The following is a 20,506-nucleotide window of genomic DNA, read 5'->3' as shown; positions in this document are numbered from 1 at the left end:
CATTGCTATAGGAGYTGTTAACAGTGCAACATTCAGCCAACCAGCTATGAAAATGCTGAGAGAAATAGATTAAGTGCTTTTATGAGACTTGCCGGATCTCAAAAGATGAGATCCGGCAACATAACAACAACTTTTCCCAAACAACTGTTATGTTGTTTGGGAAAAGTTAATGCATTTATTCATTAGAAGGTTTACACAACGAGATGGTCCCGTTAAATGAATCGCACTGCATAAAAATGAGCCATATATGTTCAAAGATGACTCATGAGAATGAAAACAAAAAAAAAAAAAATCAGGTACAAGAGGGGAAATTAAATGGTAACAACATATTCTGTGTTCAATGTTGTCATTTCTTTTAAAGTTCAATTGAACAATGACACTTCTTTACATAATGTGTTTCTTCAGTGCTTTATATGCCAAATTGGCAMACCTGGAGAAGATATGTGAAACTTTTAAAATATATAATATAGTATATAGATTTGCTGAATTGAGACTTTTGCTGGAACTGTATGCTTTGGTTGGATGAAAACGAGATTGTGCTTTTTCAGCCACAAACACCACAGGTGGGTTTGATTTGGAAAAAAATATATATAAATATCTGAACCTTGTTAAATAGTTTTACACAAATTAAAGATTTGAAGATTCTAAAATGTTTGTTTGAACCTGCTACTGGAATGATACAAATAAAAATAAAAAAAACATTTTATTTTAAGGCTTTTACACAGCTCAGCTAGGGATGCGAATGACTCCAAAGTGTTGCCAAACCACAGCAGTCCAAAAACATCCTTAGAATGTCCATATTGATGTCAGGTTACTGTAAACACCAGGGCATGATTCACACTGAATCATATGTTATTTGAATTCACAGTTTTTAGAAAACAACACACTGAACCTTGAGGCCATGCTGAACAGGTTTTACAACTTTCTAAWAACTTTAAATAAAAACTTACCTTGAGGCAACTTTCTCAAGGTAAGCTCATGGCAGAGTTTCTTAGGAAACACCTCTTAAAATTTAAAATCCAAAAGCTGTGTATTATTTTATACACTGCACCAACTCGTTTAGAKCTCTAACTTTGTGCATGTCTATAACCAGAGATTGAAAAGGTATTTATTTTGGCGTATGTCTGCTTTTCTTTTACAAAAACAATAGTTTTTAGGATGCCAGAAATGTAATGGCTCGATTACATAAGATTACAATAGAAATGTGTGATTAAAGCCAAAAATATGATTTGTCACTGGGTGGGGCGATAGCTTAAAGGTATCATAAGGTTCTTAGTCAGAAGTCATGTTTTTAATCCCACGTATTTAWTATAATATTAGCATGAGTATTCCCAGTTCGGTGTGTTTCTGCTGCCATCTAGCGTTCACCTTGATGAAGTGTAGTCAAGGTAAAGGTAATCGACTGATCAAGCCTGGCTCTACAGCTTCGGAGTAGCTACAGGACCGTACCTGCTGGGAAGTAACACAAGTCGTTTCTTGTTAAGTCTCTGGAGTTTGGTTTCACCTTTAACCTCAGTTTTGGCCACAGTCGAGGAGTTGAAGTCCGTTATAGGAAACAGAGACACAAAATGGAGTTTAATGAGTGAAATCGGACGTTTCCATTTTCGCCTTTATCAGCGTCACGAACGACAGCTCGGGACACCTGCCGCTCCCTCCGATAACTTTCATTTTGTTGTTGCTGAACTCTGGACGTTAATATGTTCTGCGTTTTGGGGTTTTTTTGTTTTTTTACTTTAGAATGAACGACATTGATTGTGACTATTGTTTTTCGCTGTGAAGGCTTTGGAGGAGTGTTTGTGGTTTGAAAGGACAGACAGTTTACGGACAGTTCGTACGTGGATACATCATGTTATTCAGTCTGTTTGTACTCCTTCAGCTGTTGAGCGCTGGAAACCCGGCCTCTGCGAGGAAGCTAATGTCCCAAAACGAAGTGCCAGAAGATCAAGGTGAGACATACTTTAGGCTATAAGGAGTTTTATTTGTGGCCTGGCTCTTGTTCCAAACATGTCCTCTCTTAACTTGTTTGTATCTGGCTAAAGTGTTTGCAGGTGAGTCAGACGCGAAGTTGTTCCTGGGTCGCCATCTGCTGGCCAATCGCTTTGACTTTGAAATGTTTGTTCCTGGCAACCTGGAGAGGGAGTGTAGGGAAGAAACCTGCAATTACGAGGAAGCAAGGGAAGTCTTTGAAAACATACCACAAACAGTTAAGTGTTCATACTCGGGGTTGTTTATCAAAGTGTTTTCTCTAGTTAGTGTTTCTGATTGCTTGTGTGTGTGTGTGTTTTTTTTAAAGGATGCCTTTTGGAAAGAATACACAAAAGGTAAGAAATAAATAATCCAGTTAATGTGAATAATATTTTGGATGTTTTATTACTGTCTTGGCTTGAGTTGAGATTGCTCATTTGAATGTAAGCACACACAATAGACCTTAAATTGGGTGTTAAATTCAATTATTAGTAAAATTACCATAGACCATATTGACCATTATATGTCAGCAAAATGGTTCCAGTATGATCCTTGGCATGTGTAATGCATGCTCCAGCTTAACTTGTGGTGGTTTGAGGCTAATTTGCAACATCAGTCCAAAAGTGGATATAGCTCACTTAGATCTTAGAATACAAATAAAGAGTTATGATTAAAATTTCAGACCCCTGTATAGTTTAAGAATTATTAAATGATTTCCATTTAGTCAGGAAGTTTGTGTCTAATAGGGTATTATTCAGAAATGTATTAGATGAGGTAAAATGATGAATTTACATCATTACATATCAATAATCATAATTACCAGCAATGCCAATAAAATATTGACATTATCTGTCCTATAAGTGACCAGCTTTCCATAAGTTTACACTGGTGTTTTGATAATTTATCTTTGGTAATGTGCTTTAACCTCTTAATACCTGATGGGTATCCAGTTGTGCAATAAATATTACTTGTGTTTATGCTGTCAAACATATTGCATGAACTAGAAGTTGTACATTTGAACATTTGCACCTACCATTAGAGGATATTTAGGTGGGATCCCAATTAGATCTACTAGACTTGACTTACAGCTCTCTTTCTGGCAACTGTGTTTCCTGTTGGTCAGCGTAGTGTCACCGCGCTAGTCTGCCAGCAGCCTTTTAACCTGCAGAATGTTTTGCACATTTTGATGTGCGTGTTATTTGTTTTGTCAGTGCAGACCACAAGCTGATTTCACGTGATTTTCTCATGACTAATCAGTCCTATAATTATCTTCATTACTCCATCTGGGGGATAAAAGCTAATATCTGTCAGTTGCATATAAAGACAAGTTAGATGAGTTTTCCAAGCTAGAAAAATGTCCTGTTCAGCATTCAAGTTATACAGTTGTTCATATATATATATATATATATATATATATATATATATATATCTCCAGTGGCTTGCTACCATTAGTGTGTGAATGACTGAATGTAGAAATGTGTATATATAGAAGATAATCTAATCTTACTTTCTGTGGTTTTGCCAATACACAGAGAAGAATCCCTCAAGGGTGGATGTAATTGGACTTCTGGTGGGACTCATCTGTGCTGGAGTGGTGGTTCTTATTCTTGGTGTCTTGATCTGGTATTTGTGTCGATCCACTTTTAAGAGTGGCATCAGCCGTCGTCCAAGGTGAGTCAGCTTCATCCATACTCTGTAAGGTCAAGTAGTTAGAAATCTAACCGGTCTTTAGATACTATATCAACTTCATGCATCAGTAAAACTGGCAATGAGACAACTCCACAGCATAATGCTACCACCACTATTATGTTGGTAGTTGGTACAGTTTGGGGCCTTGTCTTTTGTCTTTTTTTTTTTAAACTTCCTGATCAATTTCTCTTGACATTTGACTCACATTTGGACATGATCCGGTGTTCCAAACAGATACTAATCTCAAACACATCAGAGCATATTTGAAATTGAAAAAACAGGCTTATATTAAGATTCCAGGAGGATTTTCCCAAATACCAGACCCACATTGGATTTAAACTGTGGTTAAATGCTTGGCAGTTGTGAGAAAAATTTAAATGAAGAAAGGTTCTTCTATGCGACTGACAAGAAGAAACAAACTTAACTCTTATGTAACAGGATCTTCTGAGCACAACACACCTTCACATCTTCAACTACTTCCAAATAAAAGTGTACTCTCTCTGTATGTCTCAAAGAAAAACAACAAGCAGTCACTTTTTAAAAATATAAAATTATTGACTTTTGATTTGCAAAGAGAAAAGTTAGACTAGCACATAAATGGGAAATCTGTCTGTTTCAATCTGTCTGTTTCAACTCTGCATCTCTGCCTCTTGTGAAATCTGCAGTGAGGGACCATAAATGCATGTTCCGTCACGACTAAGTTTGACACTCAGTTTCCAGTTTGTTCTCTCGACGCACTAAGTATGCCCTAATGTAAACATTTGTCTGTCCTCTCAGCTCTGCGCGAGGACGTCCCAGGAGGAGCAATGCCTCCCTAATAATGCGAAGATTGGACGATGCCTCCAGACAGCCTGAGCTCTCTCCTACATCCGGGCCAACTTTGGATGTAGAAGACCCTCCTGGCCTGCCCTCATACGAGCAGGCGATCTCAGCAAGAGGACAGCACGATGCGCCACCTCCTCCGTATCCTGGGTAATCCATGTGAACTGATACTTTTAATAATTTTCTGAACCCATTTAACTTTATTTTTTATGTATTTTTTATTTGGGTTTCAGCTCAAGACCTGGCAGTGTTCGACAATAATCTTTTCACCAAAAAAAGAAAGAAACAATGCAAGATAATGACTGTGAAATTAAAATGTAATTTATAAGTAGCATCTACATCATAATACTGTATCTATTTTTACATCATAAGATTTCTAATGGTGGTTTTGTACCTCTCGCACCTTTATTAAGCTGTTTTTCCCTACATAGACAGAATGAAAGTTCAAAAGTGTGCTGAAGTATGAATTTAATTTTGGGTTTTCCTGTTATAAAGAATGTAGAAGTAAGAATTTTTTTTTATTTCTTGAAAAGTCCATTTTTTTGGACTTACCTCGTCCGACATGGATGTTTTCTGCAATTATCCTTTTCTTTTTGAGGTTGGTGGGTTTGCTGAGCCTCATGTTCAGTGTCCTCCACAAATCTTCGGTGGGATTTAAAACCTGACAGAGATGTGGCAAATAAGTTTTTAAACTTTAAGACTTTGAGAGAGTTTCCAAAGAAATAGTGTACAGTAAGAAGAAAATTGGACATTTTTCCATATGAAATTGCTGAAAATTAAAACATTGTTTAATTACTTGAAACTTTCTGTTTCAAGTAAGAAAAAAACTTCTAACTGTTAAAACGTGTCAGTATGGACCAAAACGCATTTTTGGGGTGAGCAGGGGTTTGTTTATTTGTTTTCGATAATCTATTAAAGTAAGTTTTACTCCAGCTGTAAAACCTTACTTTTTGGTTCCCTTCTTAATGTGCATTGATACCTACCCCTCTATGTGGATGAGCTTTATAATGCAGTTGCTGCTTTTTATCTGAATGATGAGTGTTTGCTTTAAGTTAATGAAAATCTAATTGCTCCTTGAAGGAGCAGAGACAGTATCTAGCAGTGCGTGGAATTTCTATAGATCCCGTGCCAAGGAACACGGCATATTAATCTCTGTGACGGGACAGACATGACTCGGCTTGTACGAGTTCTTCAAAGTAAAAGTCAGTCATTGCTTTAATTTCCTTGATGGTAAAAACTGAACTTCCAGCTTGCTACCTGGTGATTCACTGTTAATTTAAATTTTTTTGTGTGTGCTTTTTATAAACTGTGATATTTTTTTTTCTTACAATTTGAAGAATGTACACAGTACCAATTATATATTAATTTCCTATTTTCCTGTCGTAGTCTATGCTGAGATAAATTATCACATTTATGCCTAATTTATTTAATTACAACAAATTATGTACATGGATGCTTCAGGGATTTTGACTGACGCTCTTTCTTTTAAAATGATTGCAAACAATTTTGCTTTTGGTTGAACTTTTGGTTGAAAAGTACAACTAAAACGCAATGGTAGTGGATTGTTAAAAATAAATGCAACAATTTGCTTCATCAGAACCACAGGTTGTAGTTTGAGAAACTAGTTGTTTTAAAAGTGCAGATGCAAATAAGTTATGTACTTGTAAATACTTACTGTACTCTTATTTTCAAGACAGATTTATTTTTTTTCAAAATGTGAGAATTTGCACTTCATTAAGCATCTGTGTTTTTCAGGGTTATGTCAAGCACAGCTGTAATTTGAATTATAATCTTTTCTGTATTTTTAAATAAAATTCTATTTTAATTATGTTTTGTTTGTCTAGTTTTATTGCAATGCCATATTTTAGGGTTATCTCGGTCATAATGAAATACACAATCTTGCAGTCCAGTTCTTATTGGACAGATAAATTCACTTTCCATTTGAAGTTTACCAAAAATTGCTTTTGTTTAACCCACATTTAAATGATACTTTGACACAATTTACAAAATGCTAAACGTTAGTTGGCTTAATTTGGACTTTGTTTTGGTTCATAAGTAATAATCTTTTTATAACACAATAATAATTGCTTTTATTTCTTGAGAAACGCATGTTGGTTTACCATAACCATCCATATTAGAAAATATAATTTATTTTTCATAAATCATTTTGAATACAATTAAATAAATGTACCTTAATTATAGAAACACATGACCTTTATTTATTTACTTGTTCATTCAAGCCTGCTCATGGTCACATAGTTTCTTTTTTGGGACATCTGGAGTCGATTTTTCGGATTAAAATTTCCCTGCTGTGTGTGTGTGTGTGTGTGTGTGTGTGTGTGTGTGTGTGTGTGTGTGTGTGTGTGTGCGTGTGTGTATGTGTTTCTGTCTGCAGTGTAGCACAATCCATCCTTATAAGAAGTTTCATGTAGCCCGCTAGGTGCAGCCATGTGTCCCTGCCTCAAACACTGAAGACTTCTTGTAAACTAACAAACTAACGTGACGGGAAATGAAGGAAAAATAAATCACGCAGAGAGAGGAGACACTTTATCTGGGACACAGGACAAGCCTGGCGTCGGGTTTGTTTTCCTCTGCGGACCGTACACCGCTTTTCCCGGGGTCCGATGGGTACGACCCGGGGCTGCTACGATGTGTTCCCGCTGCTTCACGAAGCTCCTGTGTGGAAGTGAACCTTTCACCGGATGATGGACAGGAACTACCCGAGCTCCAGCTTCGCGGACGCGCTGGCTGTACCACCACACACCGTAGCTTCATGGGCCTATGACCGCGGCTCAGTCGCTATCAAACCAAGGTAGGAGATGAAGGAGAGGGCGGGTCACCTTCCGAAGGAAATATCGGTGATGGAGGGCCTAGTGTTTGCTTTTGGAGAGAAGTACAGAGGTTATTTTGCTACTGAGGGACACTGAAATATGTGGATATATTTCGCGACATAAACACAGCTGTAGAGTCTAACTTGTTGGGATTTTTGAGCCGTATCTTGATACCTCCCCCCTCGCTAATTTACGTTAGCAAAACAGTCCCCCATCATGTCCGTGCACTGTAGCTAGTTAGAGAATAAAGTGTTTTTGTATCTGTAGTATGAGCTGACCAGGTGTGCAYATTACTTTAATTGTATTAATGTATTTTCTCCACTCGTGGTTGATAGTTGAAACCAAAGCAAATTGGACTGTTAGCAGCCAGAGCTAGTTACTGTATGACAGTTCTGGAAAGTGTTTCGTGTCGCTCTGTGTAGATTCATACCATTGTTGTTGCTGCTTATTCATTGAGAATAAGTTGGTGAAACACTGAAGGGTCTTCTGACCAAACTTGGCGATTAATGGCTTATTTGTTCATGTTGTAGTGCTTTTTTTTTCTAAGCAACTTTGTTTTTATAAATATATCAGGCTTAAACTTGTAGCAAGTGTTCTTCGCAGGAAATCATTCAATATTGATTTCAATTTATCGCTACGATTAATGGAGTAAATGTAATTATACTAAGAGTAAAACGCAGTAATATATGGCAGTTGTGTCTGCTGTTTCTTTTTAAAATGATTCAAGTGTTTTTTGGCTCCCACTGTTTAAACACCCTAGGAAGCCAGGTATGTGATTTGGTTATCTACTTTATCGAATTTAGCGTTCTTTGAAGTCAGTTTGTCAGCAAACAGGTGCAGGATTTCTGACACTTTGTATTTGTAAAAGGGATCAGTAAAAAGCCAGAATAACCTTAGTTAGGATCTTTCCATTTACAGATGTTTACCTTCTGGCTGAATGTCAGTACTTTAAATCTGGTTGACGGGATTTAATTATATTTGAGAATAAAGGATGACTTCTGTTGACTAACTGATCCAAATTTGTTTTAATATTTTATTTGTGTAGCACATTTTGAAGCAAGTTTGTAGAGTTATTTTTTTATTTTTTATTCTAGAAATAAACTTAGTAGACAAGAACTCATATCAATCAGGTTCTTTCTCTTGGCAAACTGTTGCACAGCTTTTGAAATCAGTGCTTCCCACTGCTTGGAAACCTGCAGCAGACTTTGTCTTTGACTGCCAAACACACCAACAATGTCATATCTTGTAGTTAGGCTTGTCACAATAACAAATTTTGCTGGACAATAAATTCTGCCAGAAGTTATTGCAATAAACAATAATATTGTTGTTTTAGAAAATATTCAAGTAATATAGTGATAATGGCATGGTAATGCAAGAACACATTCTCAGAGATAAATGAACATTTAATTTTATTAATGAACATTTAACACTGTAACTGGAAGACATTTAAAATCTCCAAAATAAATAAGCAAGACAATAGAAACAACAAATAAAATTAATTTTGAAACCTCTGTAAACAAAATAAACCAGTTGAGAGAGACCAATGCACAAGACTGAAGACTTTTGTCATCCAATTTTTGGTAGAAAGAGAGACGAGAAAAACAATAAATCATGCAAATGGACATTATTGAGCTCATTTTAATTTACCATGTGATTAATTGATTTATTGCTAGCTATAGTAAAGATATTCAGCAACTAGTTTGAATTATTTGTCGACAGAGACAAGTTGTAGATAAAATGTTTAACCCAGTTTGAAGAAAGCAAAGACTTTTGCATGTTTTTCTAAAATCGCAGTAGTTTTGCAATGGGGCTCATCTTTAATCTGAAACTTATATTCTGAAACTTAAATATTTATTTGAGAGTAAATAGAGAAACAGTAATTTATCTGCTATAGGTTTAGATAGATATCTGCTACTCTTTACCAGTTGTGACCAAAGTCAGCCTTCAGAGGCTTGTGTCCTACATTAATTAGGTGATTCTAAACATACCTTAGTTAGAGAAATGCGTCATTAGCAGTCTACGGCAGAATGTGACGGCAGGCTAAAGGGATAATTTGGTCATTTGAATCGGTGTTAGTGCAGGGACGTATGCAGAACATCGACCATTGAGGGCCAGAGTTGGGCATCCCTGTCTTGTGATGTGACCAAGGAATAAAACTTCAGCACTAAATTAATCAGGCCTTTTATGCTCCTGACTTAAAACTTTCCTAAAAAATAGAATTTTTTTGGATGGCCAATGGAATTTTTGAATTCTCTGTCTGCTCAGCCTTCACAGGGTGGCCCAGTGTTGCTTCTGAAAAATAAAAGCAATTGGACAAATTAACTTTTTGTTTATTTTGTGCACACAGTCCCAATTATGTTGCACCAAACCTTGACGGGGAGCTCCTCCAACAGCAAAGTTACACTACAACGCAGCAGCTCCCCACTTACACTACAGCACACATCCCGGCAGCTGCACGTGAGTTTTGTTCATAAGTGGGACCAGTCAGCTAAACGGCTAACATTATCGAAGATCTCAATCTTTGAGGATGATTTTAATTTAAATTGATTTTTTTCTTCATTTTGACTGTTAGGCACACTTGAGTCAAGTGGTAATAATCCTGTGACCTCAATCATGAGCTTCCTGTCAGCCATGGAGTCAAGAAGTCTTCAGACCGGTCCTGTTAGTGCCTCTTTGCTTCCTCCTTTTAGACCGCCATCTTGGACTACTGGTAAGAACACAGAAACTGGACCTAATCCGCTTGATGATTTTAGAAGTCGTCCTTTTTTTGTAAGCTCACAAATTATGCACAATGTGTCTCTTTGCTTTGTGCATGCTGGGCTTATTACAAACTTTGATTTCTTCTTTGTAGGTGCCAACTCTTCCACCACAGAGCTATATCTGACTGGTGCTCTGCCTTCCACAGCCAGTTTCCCCTCTCCTGCTGCTCTGTCCTCCTTTCAGCACACAGGTGCCTACCCACCCAGGAGCTATGCTGCCAACACATCCCTTACACTTCCAGATCCTGCCTTCAGCACTTCCACCAATGGGCTGTTTCCTCACCATGACCCACTGCTTAATCTTAAACCCAGCCAAGCTGTGATTCCCACTGCCCTGACTTTCAATCACCTCTCTACACCCTCTCTGGGCTCAGCTCTGCCTGTGCAGTCCTCCACTTACCGCTCAGCCCAGGAGTCAGCCCCCCACCTACTACAGCCCCAGTTTGGTCTTCTTCCTTCTGCTCTGCCCACCACTCATGGTGCCCCACAGTCCTATGGGGCCACGATTTTCTCTGGCTCTATTGAAAGAGCTCTTCAGCGTGAATGTAGTGTAATAAAGCACCACCAGAGGCCTTCAAGTAGCCACATGCCCAATTCAGAGGACTCCCTGCAGGGGTATTTTGGCTCTGGCAGTGAAACGGATATGTCTTACCAGCAGGACCCGTCCCGTCACACACCAGTGTCCTGCAGTCCGTCTTCAAGAACAGACTCCACTCAAGGAGTCAGTGGGTCTCCACAATCTAAAAGCGATTGTGGAACACAACCGTACTCATCCACTTCTTTGCTGAAAAATAAAGACGCTTCTTCCCGACTGAATTCACATTCTGCTGGAGATGAAGAGAATCACACTCAGAACTTGAGAACAGGGTCTCCAGAGCGTTATTCTTCTCCTACTGAGAAGCAGAACTCTGTCATTGCTAATCAACAAGCGGTCCAGCTGTCTGGCCTAATGTCAGACAGTTTGTCTCAAAATTACATGGCTCCACAAACACAGTCACAGACCTCCCATTCCCCCTCCGAGAAGCTCTCCTCACTTTACACTACCTTGCCATCCCACTCGAGTCACTGTGACAACGTGGCTCCCGTTAGCCAAGCTCTTATTTATACAACCACTCCTGGGCTGAACCAAGAGCAGATCCAGTACGGAGCCCAGGTTCAGAGATTCTGTCAAGAAAATTTCTCAGACAGCTTCTCCGGTGCCCACTCTCAGGGGCCCCCAAATCTGACGTTTACTTCTCAGCCGCAGGAGCAAGCTTCGGCAACACATTCTCAAAGTTACAACATGGGACAGTCCCTCAGTACTGTGTTCCAATCCACATGTGTGCAAAGTCTTCCTACGTCTAATTCTTTGGTGGATTATAGCCACATGCAGGACTCAGTGGCAGGTAAAGCGCATACCAGCGCGTCCCACCAACAGACACAGCCTCACAGTGTTTTATCCGTACCTTTGTCTACATACTCTTCACCTGCTCAACCCATACAGAATAACATACGATCCTCCATACAAGAAACAGATCCAACATACGCCAAACAAAAGCTCGAAGAACTTCCATCCCAGGACATCGAGGCTCTACAGCAGGTGTCCATGGTCTCTGTTGCTGACAATAGCATGGCTGCTCACAACAATGTCATCTACGTGGTTTCAAAAATGGATGATCACAAACCACAGAGTGTTATTCGAAGCAATTCTCGCTGTGACGAACAATTCCTGGGACTTGGCCATGCAAATTCGGCACAGGCAAAGGATGAACATGTCGGCTGCATGACCCAGCAGCAGGTTTGTTTAGGCAGTGCTGATGGTCATGAAGTTGCTAACTCAGAAGGTTCAAATACCTCTGTTTCATCACATGGACCTCTCAGTTCAGAACATCTTAACCAGCAGCTCAGATCTCCTGAGCCACTCCAACAAAATCAGCAAACCCACTCTCAGTCCCAGGGTCAAATTCCAGCTACCCACTCTCAGTTTATGTCAGTCCCCAGCTCTCAGGTGCTTCTTGAGCCCAACCAGATGATTCTGGTCCAGCAACCTCTTGTCCACCAAAGTCAGAACTCTTCAAAGCTAGCATCGATGCAGGGTGTCCAACCAGCCCAGTGTTTGGGTCCGGTTCACGTACAGTACCTCCAGATGGATCGAGGCCTGCTCTGCCCAAATGTCTCTAATGAAAACCAGAATCAGCAGACTGTGGTCATGTCTGAACCAAGCTCAGAATGCTCTTCCTCTAAACACCATTACAGCCAGACAGCAAGTCAGCAGCCAAATGATGGCAAGAACCAGTTTGCCCTTAACTCTATTTGCTTTCCCGACTCTATGCTCCTGGCAGATGAAAGAAATATTTTGTCAAACGTTGACGACATCTTGGCTGCCACTGTGGCGGCTTGCGGTGTCACGCCTCAAGATTTTGTCAAAGCTGCATCGTCCGCTGAGGCTGAAATGACTGCAAGGGAAAGTCCCGTTGATTCCAAAGGTCAGCTCCTGACTGTGGATATAAGCCAGATGTCGCCCAGTTTTTCCTCATCACAACATCCTGCCATCAGCAACACTCACTGCCAAACTATCCGCATGACGCTAAATGGTGCTCAGATGGCTACAGTCAGCCAAGATCAGGCTGCTCGCCACAACAGTAACATTAATCTCGTCATGAATGGGGATGGAATGACCTCTGAGAGTGGCTACCACTCAACCAGACAGGTGTTCAACTCTCCAGGTGTCCACAATGGAGTCCAAGAGACTACAAAATGTGCAGAAACACAAGAATGTCTGGGTAGTGATGACTCTCCAAAAAAGAAAGCACGCTCCAAGTCCTTAACCAAACCGAGTTCCGAGGACAGTGAGGGACTGACTAGACCGGCAAAGCGCAGTGGACAAACTAAGCGTCAAAACTCACGGGGCAGTGATGCCACTCCTCCGTCTGCCTCAACTAGCACACAGGACAGTTGTCCTCAGCATGAAAGAATCAGGCAGAAGATCCGAGAAGTGGAAGAGAAGCAGCCAGAGGTCAAAACCGGCTTCCTTGGCTCCTTCCTAGACTTTATCAAATCGGGCCCCAAACAGCAGTACTCCCCAAGCTCTACGAGAAGTAGCAGTCGCCCAAGAAAACCATCCTCTTCCTCCTCCTCCAAACCCTGCACTTTGCCTCCCTTGCCACCCAAAGTGCCCACTCTTCCTGGACCGTTGCTTCCCCAGAAGAATCCAGGTTTGAGCTCCCAGCAGAAACGTCTGGAAGAGGATCTTCACAAGAACCTGGAGACGTTGCCGTCGTTCAGCTCAGACGAAGAGGAGAGTACTGGGAAGAATCAAGCTCTGAGGAACAGCATCAGCTCAGCTCTCTCAGCTCTGGATGAGACTTCAGATCGGAAAACGACTATGGGTAACAGCATCCTCCATTAAACTTGACTATTCAGCTTATATTGAATTTTTTTCATGCTGTTTTTGCTGTAATGCAAAATTGTTTTTATCACAGTCAGGAGAAGCTTTGCACAAATTTGATAAAACTCTTGATTGACTCATTAATTCAAAAATAAGTCAACTCCTCATTATTATTATTATTATTATTATACCTTTCTACTCCCTCTTCAGATAACCAAATTCAGGTTACAGTGATGAAGCCTGTCCAGCTTCCCACCATCCCTCTCACCATCACCCAGATTTACCTGCCACCGGTGTCCGCCCCTGCTGTGGTGACCCCTGCGCCAACCACAGTCTCAGGGGAGAAAGAGTTTATGACCAAAGAGAAATTCAAAGAGACACCGTCAGGCGAGTTAGCTGTGCAGCTTATGAGCGTGGCCTTGGAGGGGCTGACTGACGACGAGCCGTCTGACAGCGGGGGAGAAGGGATGTATCGAGAGAGAGACGAGTTTGTCATCAGGAATGAGGACATTGAAACCTTTAAGGTATTGCACATTACATCACAGCATTGATACACCCCTGATAGCACAGAATTGTTTAGATGGTGTGGGGGGGGGAAATAGGTCATATGATTTCAAAACTTGTTCCACTCTTTTTTGTGACAAATATCCAGTGTAATTCAACAGAAAAACTAACAAATCTGCTGTGGAGAAAGAATGAAAACAAATGAAAAGTTACATTAACAAGATTGCATAAGTGTGTTTAAGCTTTATCTTTTTTGCCTAGTCTACCTTGATAAAGCTCTTTTGGTCATCATGGCTTCAGCTAAGTGTCCGTACAGCAAAAGTTCAACCTTATCTAAAGTTAATGAGATTCAATTAATTTCATGTCTCTTTTTTTTTTTGTTTGCTTCATAATTTCATTTGCTGTGAACTCTTGAAGTCCCCCTCCTTTTACATCTTTTGCACAACTTGCAGGTCACAATGAGGGCAGGAGTGGAGCCTCCAGCTATTTGGAAGGTCCAGAAAGCACTGCTGCAGAAATTTGTGCCTGAGCTGAAAGATGGGAAGAGAGTGTTTTCTGCCACAAACAGTGTGAGTTAAATCTGTCTATGGATGCACGAGGATTCAAATACTCTGTCTCCTCTCAACGTGTGACCCTTTTCTCCTTTGCACTGCAGTACCTTGGATACTTTGGTGACGCAAAGACGATGTACAAGAGAGTGTATGTGAAATTTCTGGAAACGGTTAACAAAAGGGAGTATGTGAGAGTTTGTAGTCGGAAACCACGCGGCAAGCCTATGAGTTCACTAAAGTAAGTYGATAAATCTAATTTCATACATTTGTTAGAATGACTTTTCAGTTGTGTAACTGCTCTCTTTCTCTCTCTCCTTTTCTCTCTGTCTGTCTCACAGGGCTATTCAGATGAAAGCTTTGCTGGGCCTGACAGATCCRCCTTCATCAGCTCCCCAGAACCATAAGCCCCGCCCCAAACAAGTGAAGCCACGGGCAGAACCGCCGCCCAAGAAGAGGAAGAAATGGAAGGAGGAGTTTTCACCCACCCCTTCAGTATCATCTGCAGAAGAAGGTACTGAGGAGGATTTGAGGATATACTTTTGTGTTGGAGAAGTATTTGGGTTTCTCATTTAACTTTAACTTGAGTCTATATTCTTTTATTTCTCTTTGCTATTTCCTGAATCTTTCTCTGTCTCTGTTACACTTCAGAGTTAAACCCTCCATTTGCTTCGAGGCTCCTCAACACACGTACTACGAAAGACACGTTCAAAAGCTTTGTTGAGCTTCTCATTAGTGTTGCTTTGGACGAAGATGTGATGGCAGCACTGGAGAGGGCAAATGGTTTGTGATCTACATTTCCAAAGTCATCTGACTACTCCTAGTTGGGGCTTAGAGCGTTGTTCATGTGTTTTATAACAGACGAGTTGCTGCTGCCGCACATGAAGAAAGTAGATGGGATAATCACTGATATCAGGAAACGCTTGCTTAACAAACTGCACATAGGGCAGGTCTTAAAGGTGAGTCTTTCTATTAACCTTACACATCTGCCTTGGTGAACAAAGCTAAAAGCCACATACACAAACCTGTTTTGTCTTTTTAACTTAGCCGAGTTGTTTTTATTGTTGCTTTCCAGACAGCTCTAGACAGCTTCCCGGAGATCTCAGTGGTGACTGAGCTGAAGAAGGATGGGGAAACCCCAGCCTTTAAGGTACGTCTCAGTGGGAGGGCCTACAACAAGAAGACGATGAAGTCCTACAAGTTGCCAAACAAAGTGCCTCAGGTCAGACATGTTCGTCCTTCTGCAGAATGTTTTATTACGGGATTTGTCCAGGAGAGGGCGCACCATCACCAATTGTCCTTCTCCTGCATTCCTGGCCTCCAACCCGTATCCCCAGGCACACTGCTCCCTATTTTAGACRTTTTTCTTCTCTAAAACCCTGTTAAAGGGGATTTATATCTCAGCAGCTTGTTATGAAGGTGTGACCAGGCTTGTGAATGGCCAGACAACTTTAAAAAGTATACTAAAGGCAAGGAAACATCTAAAAGCTCCTAGGATTAGGTTTGGATGCTATTGTTCTATTCCTCCAAAAGGAATTTCACGAAGAAGTATCCATAACATTTAGTTTGCTAGTTACAAGTTTTTAACTTATTCTTCTCTGTTGGATTCAAGGGCCRATTAGAAAATCCCTTTTAGTATTTTGTTGTTTTTTTTCTTGGTGAAATTCTTATGATACAGATGCATTACACACAGACTGACATATCTTAAACATTTATTTCTGTTAGAAGAAAATAAAAGAAGAAAAAGAATCTAATGTTGATCTAAAGTATGTAAACTAGGTTCTCCTGTTCAGGGTTGCTAGATAAGTGTAAGTAAGTTTCCTCTGGTCTAATTCCTTTTCTGGATTAGAAGAACAGACTTCTAAAACGTAGTCTAATAATGTTGAGCTAAAGAATATTAAATATTGCACGTTTAAGGAAAAAGTGTTGCAGATGTTTCTGACTTGTAAGCCTTTTTAGTTTTTGTTGTCAACGTTTTGGTTTATTATGGAAGGCGTTAATAACTCTTTGCTTGAATGCCCAAAAGAATGGTGYAGGCCAAATAATAACATTTGTGTTATTAAGAATCCTTTTCCTATTGTTGGTTTATGATATTCTTCATTTCCAAAAAAGTAGAATATCAATGTTTCATTAGCTCCAAGCCAAAAGTTATCAAAATCTAAGGAAATTATTTAAATATGACACTCTAAATGTAATGAACCTCAATGATTTTCAGTTTTAAACAGATTTTTTTTTTTAAATGTATATGTTTGATAACTGCTTGGAATAACATTGTAATCATCTGGGAGGTTCTAAGTTTTGAGTCGTGAATTTGTTGCTGTTCTAGATTATTTAATACAGAAGCCAATATGTTCCTATTTTTGCTCTGTATTGTTCTTCTTACATCCCCTTTTTCCCCTTCTAGGAGTACACAGTGGAGCAGCAGAAAACTCAGTGGTTCTCTCTGTACCACTCTTTGCAGCATTACAAATACCACACATACCTCATGTGTAAGGACGAGGTGAGGAATCGCTTACGGTTTCTGCTGGTTGCTAGATTTGCAATTATCATTATTATGAGATTATAATCTAACAAACACAAATTGATCAGGAAACATTTCCTGCATGCTGCTCCTCAGAGTCTGTCTGTTTCTGTCGTCTAGATTGCATCGCTGCGGGCGCGGGCTGGCGACCTGGGGCAGGAGGAGACCGTCCAAAAGTGCCTGGAGAACGGAGCCTGGGTGGATGGGCTCTTTGATCGCTTTGGAGAGCTAATCAGTCAAGTGCAGCAGGTCTGCAGATGATTTGGCCCTGGCAGACTCGACTTAAAAAGAAATACAAGGAGAAGCTAATGCAAAGTTCACCGCTTAAACTCAAACGGATGCCTTGAAGTCACCGTGGCAGCAGAGACCGAGTGTGGAGTGGATTCCCCTCCAGAGATGTCAGGAGCAAAACACAAAGCTGTAACTCGATCAACAAAAGACTTTGTTTCGGGAGGCACTTCGGAACAGTTCCATGTAGTGCGACTCCTTTTCTTTGTACGTTTTTATAGTTTTAAAAGCCATCTTTTTATGAGCCTTTTTTTTATAGGTTTCTATTGGCTTTTCTACTCTCCTTTATTTTCGGCTGAGTGCCATACAATAACCCTTAATTGTGTTCTAGATAGAGGAAGTAGAGTGGGAGGAATAAAAGGCGGGAATCTGATAAAGTACCATTTTAACAAGCCTTCATCAATCATTTAAGTAGGCTTACATACAGAGTTGATATATTGTACAAAATTGAGTATAAATAAARTATTACTGTAGTTCATGCTGTAGAGAAACACCCGTTGTTTAACGGAGTGCCAACTTCTCCATGTCTAATGTACATTTTGTGGAAAGAAAAGCGAGAGGTGAGACCTGCAGCCAGAGGAGATGAGCGACCGCGAACGACGTGCGTCTGACTTTAACGCATCGGACGCCTTCTCCCTCCCGAGATGCGTTTTAATGGAACCAGCGCCAGTTACTGGTTTTCTCTAACCGAAATCAATACCTTGAATTACTTCAAGGTCATTTCAAGGAAATAACTGGTAGTTGTCTTTATATTGTTTTATATACAAAGCCCACATTTTATGACAAATATATATTTTTCACAGAAGCAATTATTGTTATTCTTAGGAGACATTGGTTTTTTTCCATTGTCTTTTTTTTTTTTTTTTTACGTTTCTCCTCACTAATTGACTGTGAGCCAGAAATGTTGATATCACTAATTCTCGTTGCTTACCGGTGCAGTTTGTAAATAAAATGGCACATATGTTAAATGTGTTTCGGTGTGTTTCGCACTGTGCAAGCAAGGCTTACTTCTTAAAGTCTGGGGAAAATGTTATATTTGTTACCAGATTACATAACTGAGTACGGCGTCTTTCACATAAGGAAAAAGATGTGTGAAAATRTTGAGGTTAATTAATCTCTCACTACAGTAGCATATTTCCATGTTGAAATGTCTAGGGGGGAAATGTCTGCGTTTGATTTTTTTTTTTTTTTTTTGTCCTTCCGAAATATTTATGCAAAAAAAAAAATTTTTGTCATTCATAACAACTCCTGTACAATAAATGGAACCTAATCATTTTGTAATTCATACTACGCCGTTTCTGTTGACAAGTGTGTCTTATAACTTTTCAATCCTTGACATGTTTGTTTTTCTGGGCTTTCAATATTTGTCTTAGTAAGATAGAAAGGACAACAAGCCATTTAAGTAAGGCAGAGGTCTGTTTGTTTTTTTTCTTATTGCCGCCGTCATGTTGCAAAAAAAGATCTCTGAATCTCAAATTTAGGAAACTGCAGTAAAATGTGACGTCTTGGTGTCGCAAAGTCTTCCTAACAGCTGCTTGTTTGGAGATGATGCCAGTAAAACTTTTTTTCCTTTCTTTTCTGTAGTCTGTAGYTACTTTTAGAGTGGATCACTTGAACTCTGAGATACCAGAAAGTAAGAAAATGGGTTCTGATTTAGTTTTTCATATGGTGATGATGATTCGAATTATGGCTAAATCAATATAGAACATGTGAAAACAGACGCATCTTTCTCCTGATTCTTTGCAGTAGAGAGCTGGGGGGAAAAAAAAATCCTCTGAGCTAAAGAGGACGACACATTCAACCGGGGCGTCGACTCTGGACAATCCAGCAGCATTGTGCGAAGAAGGATGCTCAAAAATYMTAAYCAGGGCTGAAAAGAATAGAGAGCATTCTAGTAACAAAAGAGGGTAAAACTTTATTTGAAGGGGGGGTGAATAAGACTGACAAGACACTTTCATAAACATGTCATAACACATGTTATGAACATGAATAAGCCTTCATAAATATTTATGACTTGTCATAAAGCGCCATTCGGTAAATTATGACACTTAATACAAAGTTGACATTATTCAAAATGTCTTTGTTATGACAACTTGACCAAGAAATCGTTACTGATATAMATTTGTTATAAAAGTATTACTGATTGCACTTTAAAAATTAGGTATCTTTATGTTATTAAAGGTAAAGTTTAAACAGTAATGGTGTTACCTGAAAGGGYGTCTCAAAAATTGCTGCAGGTGATTTGTAAAACTAAATTATGTTTATAATCTGGGGTTTTTTTCTCCACAGGAAACACAGGGTTTTAGTAAATATGTTGTGTTTTATGAACTTATCAGACGATTAAAAGTAAAAACACAAGATTGGACTACCTTGAACCGCAATGAAGTGGTTTTAATTCACACGCAGTAATAAAACTGTCTTTCCTCTGTGTCAGCAGGAATATGCTAGAAAATGCACACACACCACTGATTCTCTCTTGGTAGCGAGAACTCTTGGAAATGGAGATTCTGGGTATAGTCGCTGTGGTGTCAACAATTTCATTAGAACTCTTTTACCCAGAAAATCGTAGTTAGTTGTACTGTTTTTTTTTTGTTTTTTGTTTTTTTTTTTGCAAACGCCTTGGCACTTGGTCTAAAAAAATGGTGTCAGCAGTACATTATTCTTGTTTTGCCTTTGTAGCTCAGTCCACAGGGGTCAGTTAAAGTTAAACTTTACCAAATCGTTGAGTGTTTTCATGCTAATGTTGGCTTACATTCTTCAACGGGGCACAGCAAAGGAGAGAAAGCAACAGCGACGCTCGCCCACCAAACTCTCACAACCCAACAGCGACCGGCCGGCTGACCAAAAGGGTCTCTTGGCTGTTGAATAAAATATGACGGAGGAGCAACAATGCAGGGGAGGGAAAAATTACTGGCAATCCACAAAACACAAAAGTGCTTCTGTGGTGCAGTTACAGCACTGTCCTCTGTCCTTTARAGCCGGACAGTGGAATGGGGGTGGAGGACAGTCCAGTCAGGCATGCAMTTTGGATTCCAGCCGGGGCACAACTGGAAGGGATGGACTCCAAGCGTCTGCTCTCCAGATGAAAATCACATGAATTGCTAAAGCTGCCCCTGTATCCTTCCATATGTGGGAGTCAGACTGAGGGGACCTTCAGGCTGTGTGACGATGTGACTGAGGAGGGCACAGAAACACGACTGCTCTCTGTTGCA

General features: G+C 39.9%; 2 protein-coding genes across 2 annotated transcripts; both read left to right on the top strand.

Moving 5' to 3' along the window:
- Positions 1-951: 951 nt before the first annotated feature.
- Positions 952-6,306, top strand: prrg4 (proline rich Gla (G-carboxyglutamic acid) 4 (transmembrane)). Its single transcript, XM_008405878.2, has 6 exons — positions 952-1,946; positions 2,040-2,203; positions 2,294-2,321; positions 3,498-3,636; positions 4,432-4,626; positions 4,710-6,306. The coding sequence occupies exons 1-6, from the start codon at positions 1,847-1,849 to the stop codon at positions 4,735-4,737; spliced, it is 654 nt and encodes a 217-aa protein (XP_008404100.1). The 5' UTR covers positions 952-1,846; the 3' UTR covers positions 4,738-6,306.
- Positions 6,307-6,852: 546 nt separating this feature from the next.
- qser1 (glutamine and serine rich 1) lies at positions 6,853-18,579 on the top strand. The gene is made up of 13 exons (XM_008405879.2): positions 6,853-7,288; positions 9,655-9,764; positions 9,880-10,017; positions 10,159-13,434; positions 13,644-13,957; positions 14,390-14,506; positions 14,593-14,726; positions 14,827-14,999; positions 15,137-15,268; positions 15,347-15,444; positions 15,561-15,707; positions 16,890-16,985; positions 17,127-18,579. Exons 1-13 carry the CDS (start codon positions 7,179-7,181, stop codon positions 17,265-17,267), a joined length of 4,986 nt encoding a protein of 1,661 aa, XP_008404101.1. The 5' UTR covers positions 6,853-7,178; the 3' UTR covers positions 17,268-18,579.
- Positions 18,580-20,506: the final 1,927 nt, after the last annotated feature.

Source organism: Poecilia reticulata, linkage group LG3, assembly GCF_000633615.1.
Source record: "Poecilia reticulata strain Guanapo linkage group LG3, Guppy_female_1.0+MT, whole genome shotgun sequence".
Classification (NCBI taxonomy): domain Eukaryota; kingdom Metazoa; phylum Chordata; class Actinopteri; order Cyprinodontiformes; family Poeciliidae; genus Poecilia; species Poecilia reticulata.
The sequence above is the reverse complement of the archived record's forward strand: the minus strand, read 5'-3'. Positions and strand labels throughout refer to the sequence as shown.